Below are 18,001 nucleotides of genomic sequence, written 5' to 3' on the forward strand. Positions count from 1 at the left end.
AGCACGATCGCTGATTTCCGCCGTTACCGACGGGTCTCTGGCTGCTGATAGCAGCCGGGACCTGCTGTGCATGGTGCTCTCGTTATGTATAGGACGTAAATGTAAGTCCTGGTGTGCCAAGTCCAAGCACATCAGGATGTACATTTACGTCTATTGTCCTTAAGGGGGGTTAAGAAGCTGTCACGTGTACTTTTATAAGACTAGAGGTCTTCCAGTTATGTATGACTGGTGAATATATTTTATATTTGTTATCTTAACATGAATAGTTTTTATATGTTATTTATGTGTTGATTTCTTTAGGCATACATATGAATCACTAACTGCTCTAGAGATCCCCAATGATATTCTGCAGTCTATACAAGACCTCATATTGGATTTGCGAGAGACTTGTGTAAAGGTCACTTTGCAGCAAACTGCCGAAGGTAAAGAATGTGTTCTACTCTAATACATGGGATATCTGGTTTTCCTTTAATAGTATAGTGGATTTGAGCTTAGTCATGGTTTTTTAGCATCTTTTCATTTGTACAGTATTAATTGGAGGAGACTGAATATGCAGTGACTCAAGTGACTACATTAGTCTCTTATTAATCAGTCTATTCAAACCACTATCCAAAGACTATTCATGTAAAGAGTCATGAAACTGTAATGCTATGAGTTGGCAACAGATTGTGGTTTAGTGAACCAGTTAGTCACTACTTGTCTGGAGACCAATAGTCAAACTCTGTTCAGATCTATAAATGCAAATCAGTTGGGCAGAATTACTATTGCAAACGCACCAAAAATCAGCTGTAATATGCATAAAAAACCTGGCTTTTATGACTTGCACCATATTTGCCGTGAGTTTTAACCACTCGTTTGGCCCATCTGATAAGGTGTGGCTTCACTGGAAAGGGTGATGTCCCCGTCTTGGAGGCCGCGCCCGGCACAGAATGCTGGGGGCTGCACCGAGATTGCCGGGGGAACCCAGTGGCGGGACCTCTGTGATCCTTTGTATAGGGGATAAGATGTATAAAGCCGGAATACCCCTTTGAAACCTGTGTGGAAGAGACATTGCAGAGAGAGAAGAGAAGATTGGTGCAGTTTCCCATAGCAACCAATTCTTTAATATTTCAAAAGCCCTCTGAAAAGAAAGAAGCGATCTGATTGGTTGCTATGGGCAACTGCTCCACTTTTCTTTTGCACAAGTTTTGATTAATCTCCCCCTGTGTGCACAATTGTGGCATAAAGGAAGACAGCTGATACTTGTGCTAGACAGCCTAAAGATGCACCGGATTTATTAAAAAGGCTACGCTACTGTAACAAACCTGACACAGCCTTAGACTGTCTAGTCTAAGTTCACACTAAGAATTAGACTGTTTTAGTAAATGTGCTGTAAAAATTAAAGTGGAAAAAAAAATGGCTTACATTTAAGATTATATGCTTTTTCTTAAAATAATATGCACCTATGTATAGAATAGCCCCTAGATATACGTATTTTAAAATACAATAGGAGCAGTGCAAGTGAGGATAAGAAAATAACATGCCAAGTGGAATGGAATATGCTATAATTTAGCACAAAGTGTTTTTCCTCAGTTCCATCAGATTTGACTAGAAAGTGCCGCATGCTGTGCTATTTTTCCCCATCAAAATGACCGACACAAGGACAAACCCTGGTGGACCCCATTATAATTCAGCGGGTTCCGTCATGCACACCTATTGTCTGTTATTTGATGGATCTGGCGCTACAGTGATTTTGTTGTTTTAGAATGTCAGTGAAAACTTGTCAGTGGGTTTTTACCAGTGAACTTTTTCTTCTTTAGAGGTGAAGAAGCTGGCTGACAAAGAAGATTGGGTGGTGGACAATGAAGGTTTAACATCTTTGGTATGTATATTTATTAATGTTGAATACAGTGCATTTAGATAATGTCAGACTCCTTCTCTTTTTTCCACATTTTGTTATTTTTGGAAAAACTAAACTATTACGTTGACATAAGTATTCAGACCCTTTACTCAATACTTAGTTGAATCACCTTTGGTAGTGGTTACTGCCGCCTGTCCTTTGCCACAAGGTTTTCACATCTGGATTTTCTGCCATTCATCTCTGCAGATTCTCCCACGCTCTGTCAGATTGAATGAGGACCTTCGGAGGAAATCATTTTCATGTCTCTCTAGAAATGTCCAACTGAGTTCAAGTCAGGGTTTGGCTGGGCCACGCAAGATCATTCACAGAGATGTCCCTAGGCCACCCCTGTGTTGTCTTGACTGTGTGCTCAGGGTCATTGGCCCAGATTTATCAAGCAGTATAAGAGAAAAATGGTAATAGGGTGTGTGCAGCTCACAGAAAAACTATGCGAGGTTAACTGAGATGTTCTCACACCCCAATGAGAATGAGGGAAAGAAAAAAAATATACAAAAAAGTAGATTACTCAGTCCTCAGCTATATCACTCAAAAAAAGAATGTATGATGGATGGATAGTTTAGGTGGAAAACATTTATAGACTTCCAGACCAATAAATATTAAAAAATTTAATAAAGAAGATGACAAAAGGAATCACAGTCGTAGGGCCCTACGGCTGTGTGACAATTATTAAAATAATGGCATAAATATCTATCACAAATAGTGGATAAGCCCTGGGGAGTATAAGAATAATCACATATAATGGATTGAATACAGTCACATGAAACAATGTTATCAATAAAGTTGTATAATGTAACCCTGTAAGAGAATGTGTCAATATAGCAATATGGCAATGTGTCTATATGCCGGCTTATTGTTTCAAAACCTGTAAATAAAAAATGACAAACATAAAGCAGGCAAGACCGGTCTTTATATTGGTCTCTGGGATATCAACGTTGGTCCTAAAAGAAAAGTAGATGGTGCAAGTCCTAGCAAAGAAAGTTCTGTCAGTTCTGACTTTCTTTGCCAGAACTTATTTACAGGTTTTGAAACAATAAGCCGGCATATAGACACATTGCCATATTGCTATATTGACACATTCTCTTACAGGGTTACATTGTACAACTTTATTGATAACATTGCTTCATGTGACTGTATTTAATCCATTATATGTGATTATTCTTATACTCCCCAGGGCTTATCCACTATTTGTGATAGATATTTATGCCATTATTTTAATAATTGTTACACAGCCGTAGGGCCCTACGGCTGTGATTCCTTTTGTCATCTTCTTTTTGTTATTTTCTTTATAAAATTTTATAATATTTATTGGTCTGAAAGTCTATAAATTTTTTCCACCTGAACTATCCATCCATCATACATTATTTTTTGAGTGATATAGCTGAGGACCGAGTAAACTACTTTTTTGAGTATAGGATTAAAACTGGAGTGATTTTCCCACAGCAACCAATCACAGCTCAGCGTTCACTTTACCAGAGCTAGTTAGCTTAGCTGTGATTGGTTGCTGGGGGGAAATCTCTCTATTTTTTCTCTCACACAGTTTGATAAATCTGGGCCATTGTCTTGTTGGAAGGGGAACCTTCAGCCAAATCTAATGTCTAGAGCACTGGATAAGGTTTTCATTATGAATATATCTGTACTTTGCTCCCTTCATCCTTCCATCAAACTTGACCAGCTCCCTGTCCTAGCCTCTAAAAAAAAACACCCCTACGATACTGCAACCACCATGCTTCACTGTAGAGATGGCATTGGGCAGGTGATGAGGAGTGGCAGGTTCCCTTCAGTCAGGAAGCTTAGAATCAAGGCAAAAAAGTAAAATCTTGGTTTCATCAGACCAGAGAATATTGTTTCTCACAGTCCAAGAGTCCTTTAATTGCTTTTTATGCAAACTCCAGGCAGGCTTCCATGTGTCTTTTATGGAGTAGAAGCTTTTTTCTGGCCACTCTGCCATAAAGCCCAGATGGGTGAAGTGCTGTAGTGATGGTTGACTGGTTGCAAATTTCTCCCAGCTGCACACAGGATCTTTGGAGCTCAGCCAAAGTGACTATTGGTTCTTGGTCACCTCTCTCTCCAAGGCCCTTCTCCCCTAAAAACCAGTAGTGTGCCATCAGAGCGGGTGTTTAGTGTGGCCGGGGCCATAGTCACCCCAAGGCGAACTCTTCTGTCCACAAAAAATGTGGAGAGACTGACCTTTGTGAAGATGAATCAGGGACAGATCAGTCAGGATTTCCAGCCACCAATGCCTAATGCCTCAGAGTAGATTGACCATGGTGCTACACCAATACTTCACAATTATGGTTATGAAACCCTATTAGGTTATCAATTAGGGTTATGAAACCAGGAGGTGTGACATAATCTGAAGCCTGCTTAGGAGAACTTCCTCCCTCACTCTGCTACACACATGGACGGTGATGGTCCGAGAGCACGAGAGCACCCCCCCCCCCCCCCTCAGCTTTCAGAACTCTACTTTGCACTCTATACACTGTACTGAGCTGAAGTCCCACCTGCATTTCCTGACTTTTGTCTCTGCCAGGCTGCTGCTGGGGACACTCACCTTGAAGGTGGCCAAACTTTTAGGGGATTATTTAACACATAAAGTTACAAAATTTTATGAAAAAGTATATTAGAAAAGTAATTCAAATTGGCTAAGCACTCCCACTTAAAACTACTTAGATAACCACCAATGAGGTATACTGGCAATTTCTGTTTCAAAACATGTCATGAAATCTGTTTCACTCACTAGTTGTAGAAAGATAGTTGTTTAATGTTTAGAGGCTTTTAGAAACTTTTTGTTTTTGTTTTTACTGTAAATATTTTTATTTTTTTATTTTTTTTATTTTAAGGGCGCTTTAACACTATAAAAATTCACCCGTTATAAAAAGAGGGGAAAATCTGCAGTTATACGGCCGGTACAAAATCACTAACGGCTATTAGAAAATCCCATTATAGTCTATGGGATTTTTCTAATAGCCGTTTTAACCCGTTATCGCCCGTTATTAATAATAGCCGTTATTTTGTGACTGGCGAATGAATGGGAGAAATAGACTATAATGGGATTTTCTGATAGCCGTTAGTGATTTTGTATCGGCCGTATAACTGCCGATTTCCCCTCTTTTTATAACGGGCGTTCATAACGGGTGCATTTTTATAGTGTGAAAGCGCCCTTAGTTTTACACTAGCCTACTACAATCTATATGTAGGCTGCTGACTTTAAAGGCTAATTTGCCTCCAGAAGGCTAAAATAAAAATAATAAAAAATACCTAAACACAGTAGGTGGGGGAGCTGGGCTTACTAGACTTTCTATAAATGTACAGGAAGCTCATTCATTTCAAATATATAAAATATGGACTGTATTAATAAATATTAAAGTGAATCTAACACTGATACACAGGGTTATAGTGCAAGTGAAATGGTCTAAAATGAAGTGGTCTGGTTTCAGAAATAGACCCATTATTAGCAGACATTGTGCAATGGTGGCCGACCCGGTATATCCAGCATCCCTGTCTCTGTGTGTCTCTGTGTCCCACCTCCATTACGCAAAGTCAGCGATTAACATATTAGCGATGCCGACTAAAAACTGCTCTATCTTAGCAACCAGACCATGGATACAGGTAAGTGATACCTCATTTTAATACGGTTCGCCTGCACTATAACCATGTGTTCTGAGTTTTAGTGCTTGTTAACCAGCTGTCAGTTTCCCTTTCAAGGAAAGTTTTTAAAGTAAAGGCTTTCTGTCAGGTTTTACCCTTCATCCCTTACCCAGTTTTCGGAAATTCTTAAACGTAAACGTATATTCTATAGTATACATTTTACATTGTTCCAGTATCTCAAGACCTTACAGCTGTGTATCCTATCTAGGTAGTGACACTATAGGACTGGCCTTACAGTGTGTTGGTATTTTTTTTAATACTAATCTAATTTTTGTTTTATTTTAACATTTTGTAGCCATCACAGTTCGAGCAGAGTGTTACTCAGGCTCTGCAGTCACTAAAAGGTGTCATAGAATGTAAACCTGCTGAAGCAAGTGTAAGTATACAAATGCATGAGAGTGGATCATACTTGTTTTCTTTTTTCTCTTGTGTCTTTTGAATTGTCAGTCAGGTCTACCTGTGTCAGGTTGTCCCGTATTCATGAGGGTTTTTTTTTCTTTCTTTTTAAATTCTATTTTTTTATATGTAATTATTTATTACATATGGCAAGTGCGGCATAGCTCACTCGGTCACCCCTCCCGCGTCCCGGACAGAACCGGACCTTGGTTCACGTGTAAATGATAAGAAGCAGATGTCCAGCGCGGATGTCAAGCAATACGAAGTCTTACAACGGCCGTTGATTGTGGCCGAAACGCGTCACCTGTCATCACTTTGCGTTATGGTTGAATAAAGAAATGTCGTATTGCTTGACCTCCGCGCTGGACATCTGTTTCTAATTACTTATTAGAAATGTTGCGTGACTGCATTCCTTAGTTGAGAAATCTCATTACTCTGCCAAAGTAGAGAGTGGCTACAAAGAGCATCCATCACTCTGGAGGACCTGCCTTGTCCTGCATTACACAAATAACCCCTTAATCTACACTGGCATGGTGTAATGTTGGATTTTCTCCTGTGGTGGCGCTGCAGGAAAGAATAAACACTGACAGGTTTCCTCACAGATATAGCGGATTGCTGGCGATCCCAGGAAAAGGACACTTATGACAGTGACCGTGCCCCATCCCGCTGTGCAACACTTCCTGGTCTTAGTCCCGACACAAGGAAATGTCCACTCAGACAATTGGTAGCCACAGCATTGACTCACCTCAACCAGTGATTGGCTAAGCGGGCACTTTCTTACGTTAAAACCAAAACAAAGAAGTGCCATGTAGCAGGTCTGGCACCGTCAGAGTGATGGGGAATTGGGTCAGAATAGTACAGGTTTTTGTTTTTTTTGTTTATATTCCAGCCCGGCCACATATACAGCAAAAAAGGATTTTTTTAAAGAACCAATTAAAACTTCCAGGAGATTAATATGTTATATATATATATATATATATATATATATATATATATATATATATATATATATACATATATATACACACACACACACATATATATGTGTGCTTGTTTTCATTTGTTTTAAAACAAGTGGGTGGTGTATAGTACTGGGTAATTGTAAAATTTGGATGGCCTTTCTGTATTATGTCTTTTTATTGTAATAAAAAATGCCTTTCTCACTCATTTGCTGTCTTACTGTATACAATGGACATGTTTTTATATATATATAAAAAAAAATTTTAACAGGTTTTTCAGAATCCGAAAACACAGGATCATTTGTGCACTCTCTGCATTAACATAATCCAGGTCAGTAGAAATTATTTTATTAGTTCAGTGCAGTGTTTCCCAACCAGGGTGCCTCCAGCAGTTGCAAAACTTCAACTCCCAGCATGCCCGGACAGCCAAAGGCTGTCCGGGCATGCTGGGAGTTGTAGTTTTGCAACAGCTTGAGGTACCCTGGTTGGGAAGCACTGGGTTAGTGTTAGGAAAACTCATGGTCCGTGTAATTTCACTTCACAAGGTATGGAATATCTGCTTTATGACAAAAATAATGCTATAACACACTTTACCCCATTATCAGCAAATATGTGAAAATTCTACTCTACCTTACTTTATAACATGTTAGGTTTATACTTTCATATTTGCTTTCTCATTATTGATATATCAAGTTATCTTATACTTAGTTTTATGTGTTTATTTATATCAAGGCTTTTATATCTACTCTTGAATACCTAAGTAACAAACCCGAAGGAGATGTGGATACAATGCAGTAAGTTACTCAACATTGCTTTGTTTTCTGCTTTTAAAAGGTGACTAAAGTTCTTTTTCTGACATATTATCTCTGCCTAAATTACATTTAAACAGGAATTTACGCAGAATTTATATGTACATTTTACTGTAATATCCATTTAAGCAAACAGATAAAAAAAACAAAAAAAAAAAAAACGCTGGGCCCCAAGGGCACTTTCGTTGCCAATCTTTATATGCCAACACACAAGACCATACTGATACCCATATCGACCTATGTTGTACTTTACATCATCTTTAAGTCAATAACTTTCAAAGGGTACCTGAATAACAAATAATAACGTATTTTTTTAATGTAAAATTAGGTTTCGGTAATGAGTTAATCCACTTTTATGAAATATGTAAATGAGCCCCAAATGCCTAGTGGGTAGGCCTGATCGGGACAAGTGCCCACAGCCTTACCCTGCTGTCACAGCCTTGATCCTTACCCTCTGACTTGAGTGACAGTTCCTTTGCACTGTGATTGCTAGCATGAGTGTCTTTGACAGCAAAGTGGCCATCTATCAAGACAGTAGAAAGTGCAGAGAAAGCATAGTGGAGGAGAGAGTGGGCACTTGCTGCGATTTGGCCCACTGGATGGTGCATTTACATATTACATGAAAGAAATATTTTGAGGTTTCAGGAGACAGATCCATCATAACTAAAGTATAAAAGGGATTGTCAAGCCAAAACTACCGTATATACTCGAGTATAAGTCGAGTTTTTCAGCAAGATTTTTCGTACTGAAAACGTCCCCCTCGGCTTATACTCGAGTGAACAAAAAAACTTTTCTGGCTTTAGCTGTGAGGGGATGGTCCCGGTCATCGACTGTCCGGGCATGCTGGGAGTTGTAGTTTTGAAACATCTGGAGGTCCGCAGGCTGAAGACCACTGCGGCCTTCGTCATCATTCAGACCCCCCTTTTGTTTTCTACTCACCTCCCCTCGGTGGGAAGGGTGAGCTGGTCCGGGCCTTCCATATTGGACCTCCTATGCTGCAGGGACCGTCCAGTGGGGAGGGTTAGTCATTCCGGGCTGTCCATCTTCACCCGGAGGCCCTCTTCTCCGCTCCGGGCCGGCCCCGGACTAGTGACGTTGCCTTGACGCCACCGCGCAGGCATGTCCGTGCGCAGCAGACGTCCCTGACGTCCCTACGCGGTGGCTTCAAGACAGCGTCACTAGTCTGGGGCCGGGCCCGGAGCGGAGAAGAGGGCCTCCCGGTGAAGATGGACAGCCCAGAACAACTAACCCTCCCCACCGGACGGTCCCTGCAGCATAGGAGGTTGAATATGGACGGCCCGGACCAGCTCACCCTTCCTTCCCACCGAGGGGAGGTGAGTAGAAAACAAAAGGGGGGTCTGGTTGATGACGAAGTCCGCAGTGGTCTTCAACCTGCGGACCTCCAGATGTTTCAAAACTACAACTCCCAGCATGCCCGGACAGCCGATGGCTGTCCGGGCATGCTGGGAGTTGTAGTTTTGCAATATCTGGAGGTCCGCAGGTTGCAGACCACTGGGATTGACAGGCGGAGATGATGAAGGGGGGGGATGATGATGACGGGGGTGAGGATGACGGGGGTGAGGATGACGGGGGTGAGGATGACGGGATGATGATGACTGGGTGATGATGACGAGGTGAGTATCTCGGGGGGGGATGCTGACGGGGTGGTGATGACTGGGTGAGGATGACGGGGTGAGGATGACGAGGGGGATGATGACGGGCTGAGGATGACGAGGGTGATGATGACGAGGGGGATGACGAGGGGGGATGATGACGAGGGGGGGATGATGACGACGAGGAGGGTTGATGACGAGGGGGGATGATGACGAGGGGGGTGATGATGAGGGGGATAATGACGGGGGTGATGATGACGAGGGTCTGGATGATGACTTGGGGGGAGGATGTATTTCCAACCCTAGGCTTATAGTCGAGTCAATAACTTTTCCTGGGTTTTTGGGGTGAAATGAGGGGCCTCAGATTATATTTGGGACAGCTTATACTTGAGTATATACGGTAAGTTATCCCCTTTCCACAATATAAGGGATAAGTAGATGATAGCGTGGGAATCCAACCACAGGGACCCCCAGAGACCTCTGGAACAGGACCCCGCCTCTCAGTGAGCAGTGCGAGTGGTAGACAGTATGCACTCTATTCATTTATTTGGGAGCGCTGAAGAGACCCAAGTACAGCACTCGGGCATCTCTGACGCTCCCACACAAATGAATGGAGCACGTGCCGTCTACCGCTCGCACTTCTCACTGAAGCCTATGGGGCCTGTTCCATAGACCATGGAGAGTCCCAGCGATCAGACCCCCGGCGATCAGTTAGGGGAGATAAGTTCGTTTTAGCTGGACATCTTCTTTAATAAAAGTGCACAATGTTTTCTCGAATAGTCTTTATTTTCTTAATTATGTCTTACTGTGGTCATTTCACAGCAAGCTGTTTATGTAGAAGAGTTAATTTTCCTACATAGCAGGTAAAACAAACAACTGTTTTCAATGCATTCAGCATATTTTAGTGATTAACAATCTCTACATCCTACAGGGTCAGAGCTACCTAAAAACAAGTAGCACATTTCTTTAAAATTGCTTGGCTGTAAATAAAATTCCTAGAAAACATAATAATAGTCACGAGATACGTATGACCGCATAGTCAACACTTTTCGGGACTTTTTTGTGCTTAAATGCTAACTGAAATGTCAATTTGTCGCTTCCTTGTATTTCTTAACTAATTTTGTATTTATTTCTTAGTGTTTCAGCTGATATTTCATCTCCTGACTTATTCGGAAGTCTTAATGAAGAGCCCACAATATCCTCTGTACGTATTTAATTGTTCATTTGATGCTTTTTTGTTGCTTCAGAGATTTAGATTTACACGTAACACACTAACTCGCACTAACGCTGGGTTATGGTGCCGGTTGAACAGGAGTAAAATGCGTTTCAAGATATGGTCTCCATTGCTAGAATGTTTATTAGGTTTATTGAGCAATTGAGGTGGGAGCCGGCCTACCGAGCATCCTTGACTCCATCCTGGATGCAGCGCTATTCCCACCCATTTATGCATATTCATTATTCTTCCCTCTCATGTCCTAGTTACGTGAGAGCCTACTTTGGGCGCTTTGGTGTTTTTGCATGCGCCACTGGCTTATCTTTCCTTTTATATCATAATGACTAGGACGTGAGAGTGAAGAATAATGAATATCCATAAGATGGGCGGGCATAGCACAGCATACAGGACAGAGGCAGGGAAGCTCAGCAAGCCCACTCCAGCCTCCATAACGCACTAGACCTAATTAGCCTTCTAGCATTGGGGGCCATATCTTCTAAATGCTTTGACCAATTTAAGTAAGTAATGCATCATTTTACTCCTGGTCACCCGCACTATAACCCAGTGTATTGGATTTAGTGTAGGTGAACAGCCTGTCAGTTTCCTTTTAATAAATTGCAGAGGATCTACAAGGTCCATATCAACTATTGTATAAGAAGCTTTCAAAATATTGCAGAGTGTCTCCATTTTTCATAGTAATCTACTGTAATTACCATTCATGCCGATTCATTGAGTGCCATACATTACATTCACTCTCTCTTCCCGAGGGCCCTATTAGATGGGCTGATATGGCCGCTGTAAACAAGCTCTGATCTCGTACATCGGAGCTTGTTTTAAGGCACTCTTACTAGGCTTGACTACTGTGTGGTTAGGACCAAACATACGATCAGTGAATTATTCATTAATTGCATACATACACTTAAGTAAAAAAAAACATTTGCACATGCTACATATACACAAAGGAGAAGATTTATGTTTTGTAATAGTGTGCAGTACCTATGCATTAGCAGTATATAAGGTGTAAGAACACGGGACTGCCGTGCTATAGTATTTCTCAAAACACACATTGGCTGCTGCATGGCTCCTGGCTTCCCTGCATGCTGTATAGTCTGTATTCAGTAGTAATACTGATTTCTTCTAGACAACAGCATGACAGCAACATTCAGCAGTCAATATGTATATAATACTATATGATGTCAAATTCTCTGGTCATTGCTCAAGTCCTGCAGGAACGCGTGGGAACTGAGTTCCTGCACTTTTTCCACAGCAGGAACACTGTTCCCATTAGCAGGATTCCTGCAGGACCAGCCCTTGAGTGAAAATCTTGGGTAAGTTCCCACACTTTTTTTTCCCCTGGACTTGACCCCTGACTAAGGTCCCGGCTTCCCTGACCTCCTAACTATTGCTCATGTCTCAAAACAAACATTATTCTGGCCCAATAAGTTCTTAGGAAAAAAAATGGTCCAAGAGGAAAAGCTGTATCTTCACAACTCTGACTACTCATGGCTAATTCAACAGTATTAACAATTAACAATTTTGTGGTGTTAAAGGGGTACTCCAGTGGATTTTTTTTTTTTTTTTTTTTAATCAACTGGTGCCAGAAAGTTAAACAGATTTGTAAATTACTTCTATAAAAAATGTAATCCTTCCAGTACTTATCAGCTGCTGTTATGATCCACAGGAAGTTGTTTTCTTTTTGAATTTCCTTTCTGTCTGACCACAGTGCTCTCTGCTGACTCCTCTGTCCATTTTAGGAACTGTCCAGAGCATGTAGGTTTTCTATGGGAATTTGCTCCTACTCTGGACAGTTCCTAAAATGAAAAGAGGTGTCAGCAGAGAGCACAGTGGTCAGGCAGAAAGGAAATTCAAAAAGATAAGAACTTCCTCTGGATCATACAGCACCTAAGTACTGGAAGGATTTTTTTTAATAGAAGTAATTTACAAATATGTTTAACTTTCTGGCAACAGTTGATTTAAACAAAATAGTTTTCCAGTGGAGTACCACTTTAAGGCATCCTGGACACTGAGCAACATGAATGTATTCTGTCCCTTCTATCTGCAGATGCTGGGACTTTTTAACAAGATTTTTTTCTTACTAAAAATGGCATCTTATAGTGTAAAAATTCATTATCACGTCAAATATGCTCCTACCCATTAATATTAAATTTTGTTTCTTTTTTTTTCATTTTTTTTTTCATATCTCATTTCAGGAGAAAAAGCTCCTAATTGTTTTAAGCAATTGTAACTATCTGGGACGACATACTTTGATAAACATTGCTGACCATTTTGAGAAACATGGCTTTCAGGGAATAGAGACCATAACAAAGGTATTGTCCGCATTGTTCTTCAGTGTATCTCTACTCCACCAGAATGAAATGTGTCAATTGTTATCCCCTTTAAATGTTTTACATAAGCAATAGGCTGAATTTTTATTTCTGACTATACCTAGGATATAATGAGCAACTAAAGCCCCCTTTCATCCCTATGGATCCAAGGGTTAATTGTGAACACTGAAAGGCACACTAAAGCCAAAACCTGAACAATAAAATATATAATGGATTCACACTGTGAGATTATCTCTATGTCCATTAAAAACAAACTGTTTATAGAAATCTTATAGAACAAGAGACCAGCCAAACTTAGGACTTCCTGGGACGCATTTCTTGTTTTAATACATGATAGGATAGGATCTAATTCATGATAGGACCTGTACAACGCTTTCTAAGACATTTTGCACAGTTGACAGACAGAGGGTCCTTATGATTGGACTGAGAGAAGCAGGATGGTCATTTTGACAAATTGCCCACCATCTAAGCCAATCTGTGCATTGGTTACGTGAGGTCAGGCATACATAGAGAACATTCTCATGATGGGCCAGACAGATCAATATTAAGAGAGAATTGGTTGATCCACTGACAAGCACAAGCTGCAACCACAGGTTTAAAGGGGTACTCCACCCCTAGACATCTTATGCTCTATCCAAAGGTAAGGGAATGAGGTGTCTGATCTTGGGGGTCCCGCGGCAGGGTACCCCCGCGATCTTCCATGTGCACCCAGCATTCGTTTAGAGCATTGGGTGCAGCGCCAGAGGCTTGTGACATAATGGCTGCACCCCCCTCAATGCAAGTCTATGGGAGGGGGCGTGACGTTCGTCACGCCCCCTCCCATAGACTTGCATTGAGGGGGCATGGCCGTGACGTCACGAGCAGGTCGTGACCGTGGGGTCACGAGCCTTCGGCCTGCATCGCCAGTCATCCGGCACCGAGCGAAGTTCGATGTCTGAGGTGCTGCAGCCGGTATCGCGGGGGTCCCCAGCGGCGGTATCGCGGGGGTCCCCAGCGGCGGGACCCCCGCGATCAGACATCTCCTTTGGATAGGGGATAAGATGTCTAGGGGCGGTGTACCCCTTTGATGTTTCTTTGTCAATGAGAGCACTGTATGTCTATTGTAGGGGATTGATTTCACAAACCATTATTTGTGAGTGTAAACTATTGCCTTGGTCTGTGAGCTTGGCTAAATGAATAAAATGTCATTTATTCCAAACAGAGGTTAGTAAAATCTCAGTGTAATTTACTAGGTACATGCACATATTCTTTTCAGCAGCTGTATATGCAATTCAACAGTTATGTAAAGGTTCAAGTCTTTCTCTCCTACACTACTCTCCCTTACTACAGGTAAGAGTTCCAAATAACAATTTATCTCACAGATTATACACAGTACTAATCCACTTCCTGCCTTCAGATTTCTACTTAAGGTTTTTGGCACGCAAAATATTCCGTGTCAGCATCTTACCCTTCAGATCATAATCATCAAAGAAGAAGTATCAATAAAGTCTCTGCCTTTGCTTCTCCTTTATGAGTTATAAATGGGATTATTTCTCATAACATGAAAATGTCAGAGTGGGCGACATTACATATCAAGTTAAATTATGTATTTTTTCTTGTCATGTTATCTCTGGTGACCTATCAAGAGTGTGATCAGAGCTATCATATTTTTCCGTAGATGTCTTGGCCATACTCGTCTCTGTGTAAAGTACACTTTTTAGTCTGAGATTGCTGACTTTCTGTTGTGATACCTTGTACTCAAGCATAACAATATATATCATGCTATTCAGATAATGTACATGTACAGTGGTACAATATTAATTGGTTCCAGGAGTACATATGTCTGTGGAAAACTGGTACAGTAATTGTTTCTGGAGCCCCAGAACCATTGTTTGCTGCGTACATATCTCTATGGAAAACTGGTAATTGATTCCAGGACAACCATTGTATGTTGAGTGTATGGGGAGTGTTTAACAAATCAGTGTGCCTCCAGCTGTTGCATAACTACAACTCCCAGCATGCCTGTACAGCCATTGACTGTCTGAGCATGCTTGGAGTTGTAGTTTTGCAACTGCTGGAGTCACATTGGTTGGGAAAGACTGCCTTACACATCTAGCTGCTGGGGTCCAATTCTGCAGATTCAATTGTAATGTGACTTTAAACCTCCTCTCAGGATATCTCCTGACCCTCATGTGTGAATAGAGTAGTGCGGATTCTACAGTTCTGCAACTTCTCTACCCCAAGCTGTAATATCATTAACAGATGTTCCCCCTCTCTCACAATTATGCAATCCGCCCCATCCAGGCATCATCCACGGCTCCCTGCAAAACCTCACACCTGCCCGAGCATCTCCTCTTCTCACACCTCGCGCTCTGCCTAGCGTCCATGTGTGGGTACTGCCACTCAACCACTCCCCCTGATGTCTCCATCTCCCAATACCTGAGCTAACAATGGCTGTCCCCATGCCTGGCGGGCGGGTCCTGAAGGTCCAGTTCTGTTTGTCTGCCCTGTCACTGTGGACAACGGGTATGTAGCAGACACATTCCACTACAGACCCCACTTCTACAGCTAGTACAGTCATCACGGGAGCTGCATCTGGCAAGGCGGTGACCACCGGGTCTGCGGGTCGGCTGCTGAGAGTCCAGCTTCTCAAATTCTCACCGCTCCCAGGTCTTAGTTCCGGGGCACCTTACAATGCTATCCCACTGCTGAAGCAGTCAGCACTGCTGGATAGCCATTTTTGCGATGGCCCCGACACACAGTAGCATCGTATGTTGATGCTGTCTTCAACATATGATGGGCTCCGAGAGGCCATTTTATGTTGAAATGATCGTATGTCGGGAGACCACTGTATGGAGACTCTTTTTGTAGGTAATTTTTTTTCTTCTTTTAGGGTACATTCACACATACAGGATCCTGCACAGGTTTGATGCGCAGGATTTGTAACTGCAGATAAGAAGCTGTGCCCAGTCATTTAGTTTATATTGAAATCTGCAGCAGAAAATCCTGTGCATCAAATCTGCGTACGTGTGAACGTACCCTAAAGATGTTTTAACATTTTCATGAACAGCTGTGTTTTGGACCTTCTTCATGGCCAGACCAAAAGTTTTTAAATGTTTTTGTTTCTTTTATTGGCATTGTTTACAATTGGAGAAGATATCAATTAATTATTTCAGTTTCCTGTTACAGTACAGGATTGGGATGTCAGTGTTATAGCCTGGTCCTGCTGATGGTCATGCGGTAGCTGGAGAAGAACTTCCAAATTCAGCACCAGAATAAATGGACTGCAGACACAAATTTTTTATTTATTTTTTTAATCAACAGGTGCCAGAAAGTTAAACAGATTTGTAAGTTTCTTATTTAAAAAAAATCTTAATAATTCGACTACTTATCAGCTGCTGTATACTACAGAGAAAGTTGAGTAGGAAGTTGAGTCTGACCGCCATGCTCTCTGCTGACACCTCTGTCAGGAACTGTCAGGAGCAGCATAGGTTTGCCATGGGGATTTGCACCTGTTCTGGACAGTTCCTGACACAGACAGAGGTGTCAGCAGAGAACACTGTGGTCAGACAGAAAAGAACAACTCAACTTCTACAAAAAAGAAATGCAAAAAGAAAAGAATTTCCTCTGTAGTATACAACAGCTGATAAGTACTGGAAGGATTAAGATTTTTTAATGGAAGTAATTTACAAATCTGTTTAACTTTCTGGTTAGTTGATATGAAAAATTTTTTTTTCCAATGGAGTACCCCTTTAATTGCAAATCTGTCTTGTCATGCAGTGATCCTCAACTCCTGTATCATTGTACAGGTAGACAGATGTGTAATTCAGGTCTGTAGAACAGTTGGGTTTCAGTTACCATTGTAATTGTGTTCCTAGATGTCACTCATTTGCAGAAAAATTTGACTGAATAGAATTATTTAATAACTTAAAGGAGTACGCTGGGCAAAAGCTTTTTGTTGTAGACAATTCTGTTTTTAAATTCATGGAAGTCCCTAATGTATTCCAGTTACAAATTTTGCATGGTTCACAATTGAGGAACTCTTCTGGAAGTACTGCAGTCTCCCAGCATCACGTCCCCACTCTGTGGCCACCCCATTAGGTGAAATGATGTCAGCAAGCTACTGTATATGCTCAGCGTTGGCTTGACATTCTTCAGTTTCCTCAGGACATGTCACGGCCCTGCTCCCAAGATCCGGTATAGTTCTGAAAGCTGCAGGAATGAGGAAGCCTGTTCCTCATTCCTGTATTGGGCAGCTTGGTGAATACAGGAATGAGGAACCATCATATTAGTCTCCCGGTATTCCAATGGCTTTCCAAAATGTTGAAACAAGCTTCAACATACTTTCTATTCAGCAATGGAGTCTTGTGTGGTGAATGTGCATACAGGCCATGGCGGCGGAGTGCATTACCTACTGTTTTCTGTGAGACAACAGTACCTGCTAATTCCAGGCCTTTTTGAATCTCTCCACAAGTGATCATTGGCTCTTGGACAACTCTTTTGAATATATTTGTCACTCATCTGTCAGAAATCTTGCAAAGAGCACCTGGTCGAGGCAAATTTATAGTGAAATGATTGTCTTTCCTCTTCCATATTATGGCCCCAGCAGTGCTCACTGGAACATTCAGAAGCTTAGACATGCGCCTGTAACCAACGCTATTATCATGTTTTGCAACAATTAGGTTGTAGAGGTCTGAAGACAGCTCTTTGCTTTTACCCATCATGAGATGTGTCTTGTGTGATATCTTGGCAATGGAACCTTTTTTGTAGGCCATCAGTTGGGACTGAACTCGCTGATATTAATTTGCCCTGACAAGGGGCTGGTTTGCTTTTTAATCCCTGATAGATTTCACCTGTTGTCTTAGCTTTCCATGCCTTTTGCATCTCCCTTTCTCCATGTGTTCAATACTCTTTCCTTGTGTCTTTTAAAATTATTACACAGAACTTAATTTCTGAGCTTATTTGTTTTGGTTTCCTTGTATGGTTGGAATACTAGGGTTGTTACCAACATCTGGTGAACATTTCAAGTCAAACAAACCTATGGAAATATATCTAGTGAGGAAAATGGTGATATGTTTAATACTTATTTCACCTGTTGTGCATGTGTATGTGAATATATATAGATAAATAGTTTTCAAT

The 18,001-nt window shown here is 41.4% G+C and overlaps 1 protein-coding gene across 2 annotated transcripts in view; it reads left to right on the top strand.

Moving 5' to 3' along the window:
• EXOC2 (exocyst complex component 2) overlaps positions 1 to 18,001 on the top strand; it is a 205,997-nt gene that overhangs the window by 129,953 nt on the left and 58,043 nt on the right. For both annotated transcript variants that reach the window (XM_056521044.1, XM_056521045.1), the window contains 7 exons: positions 301 to 422; positions 1,800 to 1,861; positions 5,844 to 5,924; positions 7,175 to 7,234; positions 7,636 to 7,697; positions 10,463 to 10,529; positions 12,749 to 12,865. In XM_056521044.1, the coding sequence (XP_056377019.1) occupies positions 301 to 422; positions 1,800 to 1,861; positions 5,844 to 5,924; positions 7,175 to 7,234; positions 7,636 to 7,697; positions 10,463 to 10,529; positions 12,749 to 12,865 (571 nt within the window). The remainder of the gene's footprint in view (positions 1 to 300; positions 423 to 1,799; positions 1,862 to 5,843; positions 5,925 to 7,174; positions 7,235 to 7,635; positions 7,698 to 10,462; positions 10,530 to 12,748; positions 12,866 to 18,001) is intronic.

This window comes from Hyla sarda, chromosome 5 (genome assembly GCF_029499605.1).
Source record: "Hyla sarda isolate aHylSar1 chromosome 5, aHylSar1.hap1, whole genome shotgun sequence".
Lineage (NCBI taxonomy): Eukaryota > Metazoa > Chordata > Amphibia > Anura > Hylidae > Hyla > Hyla sarda.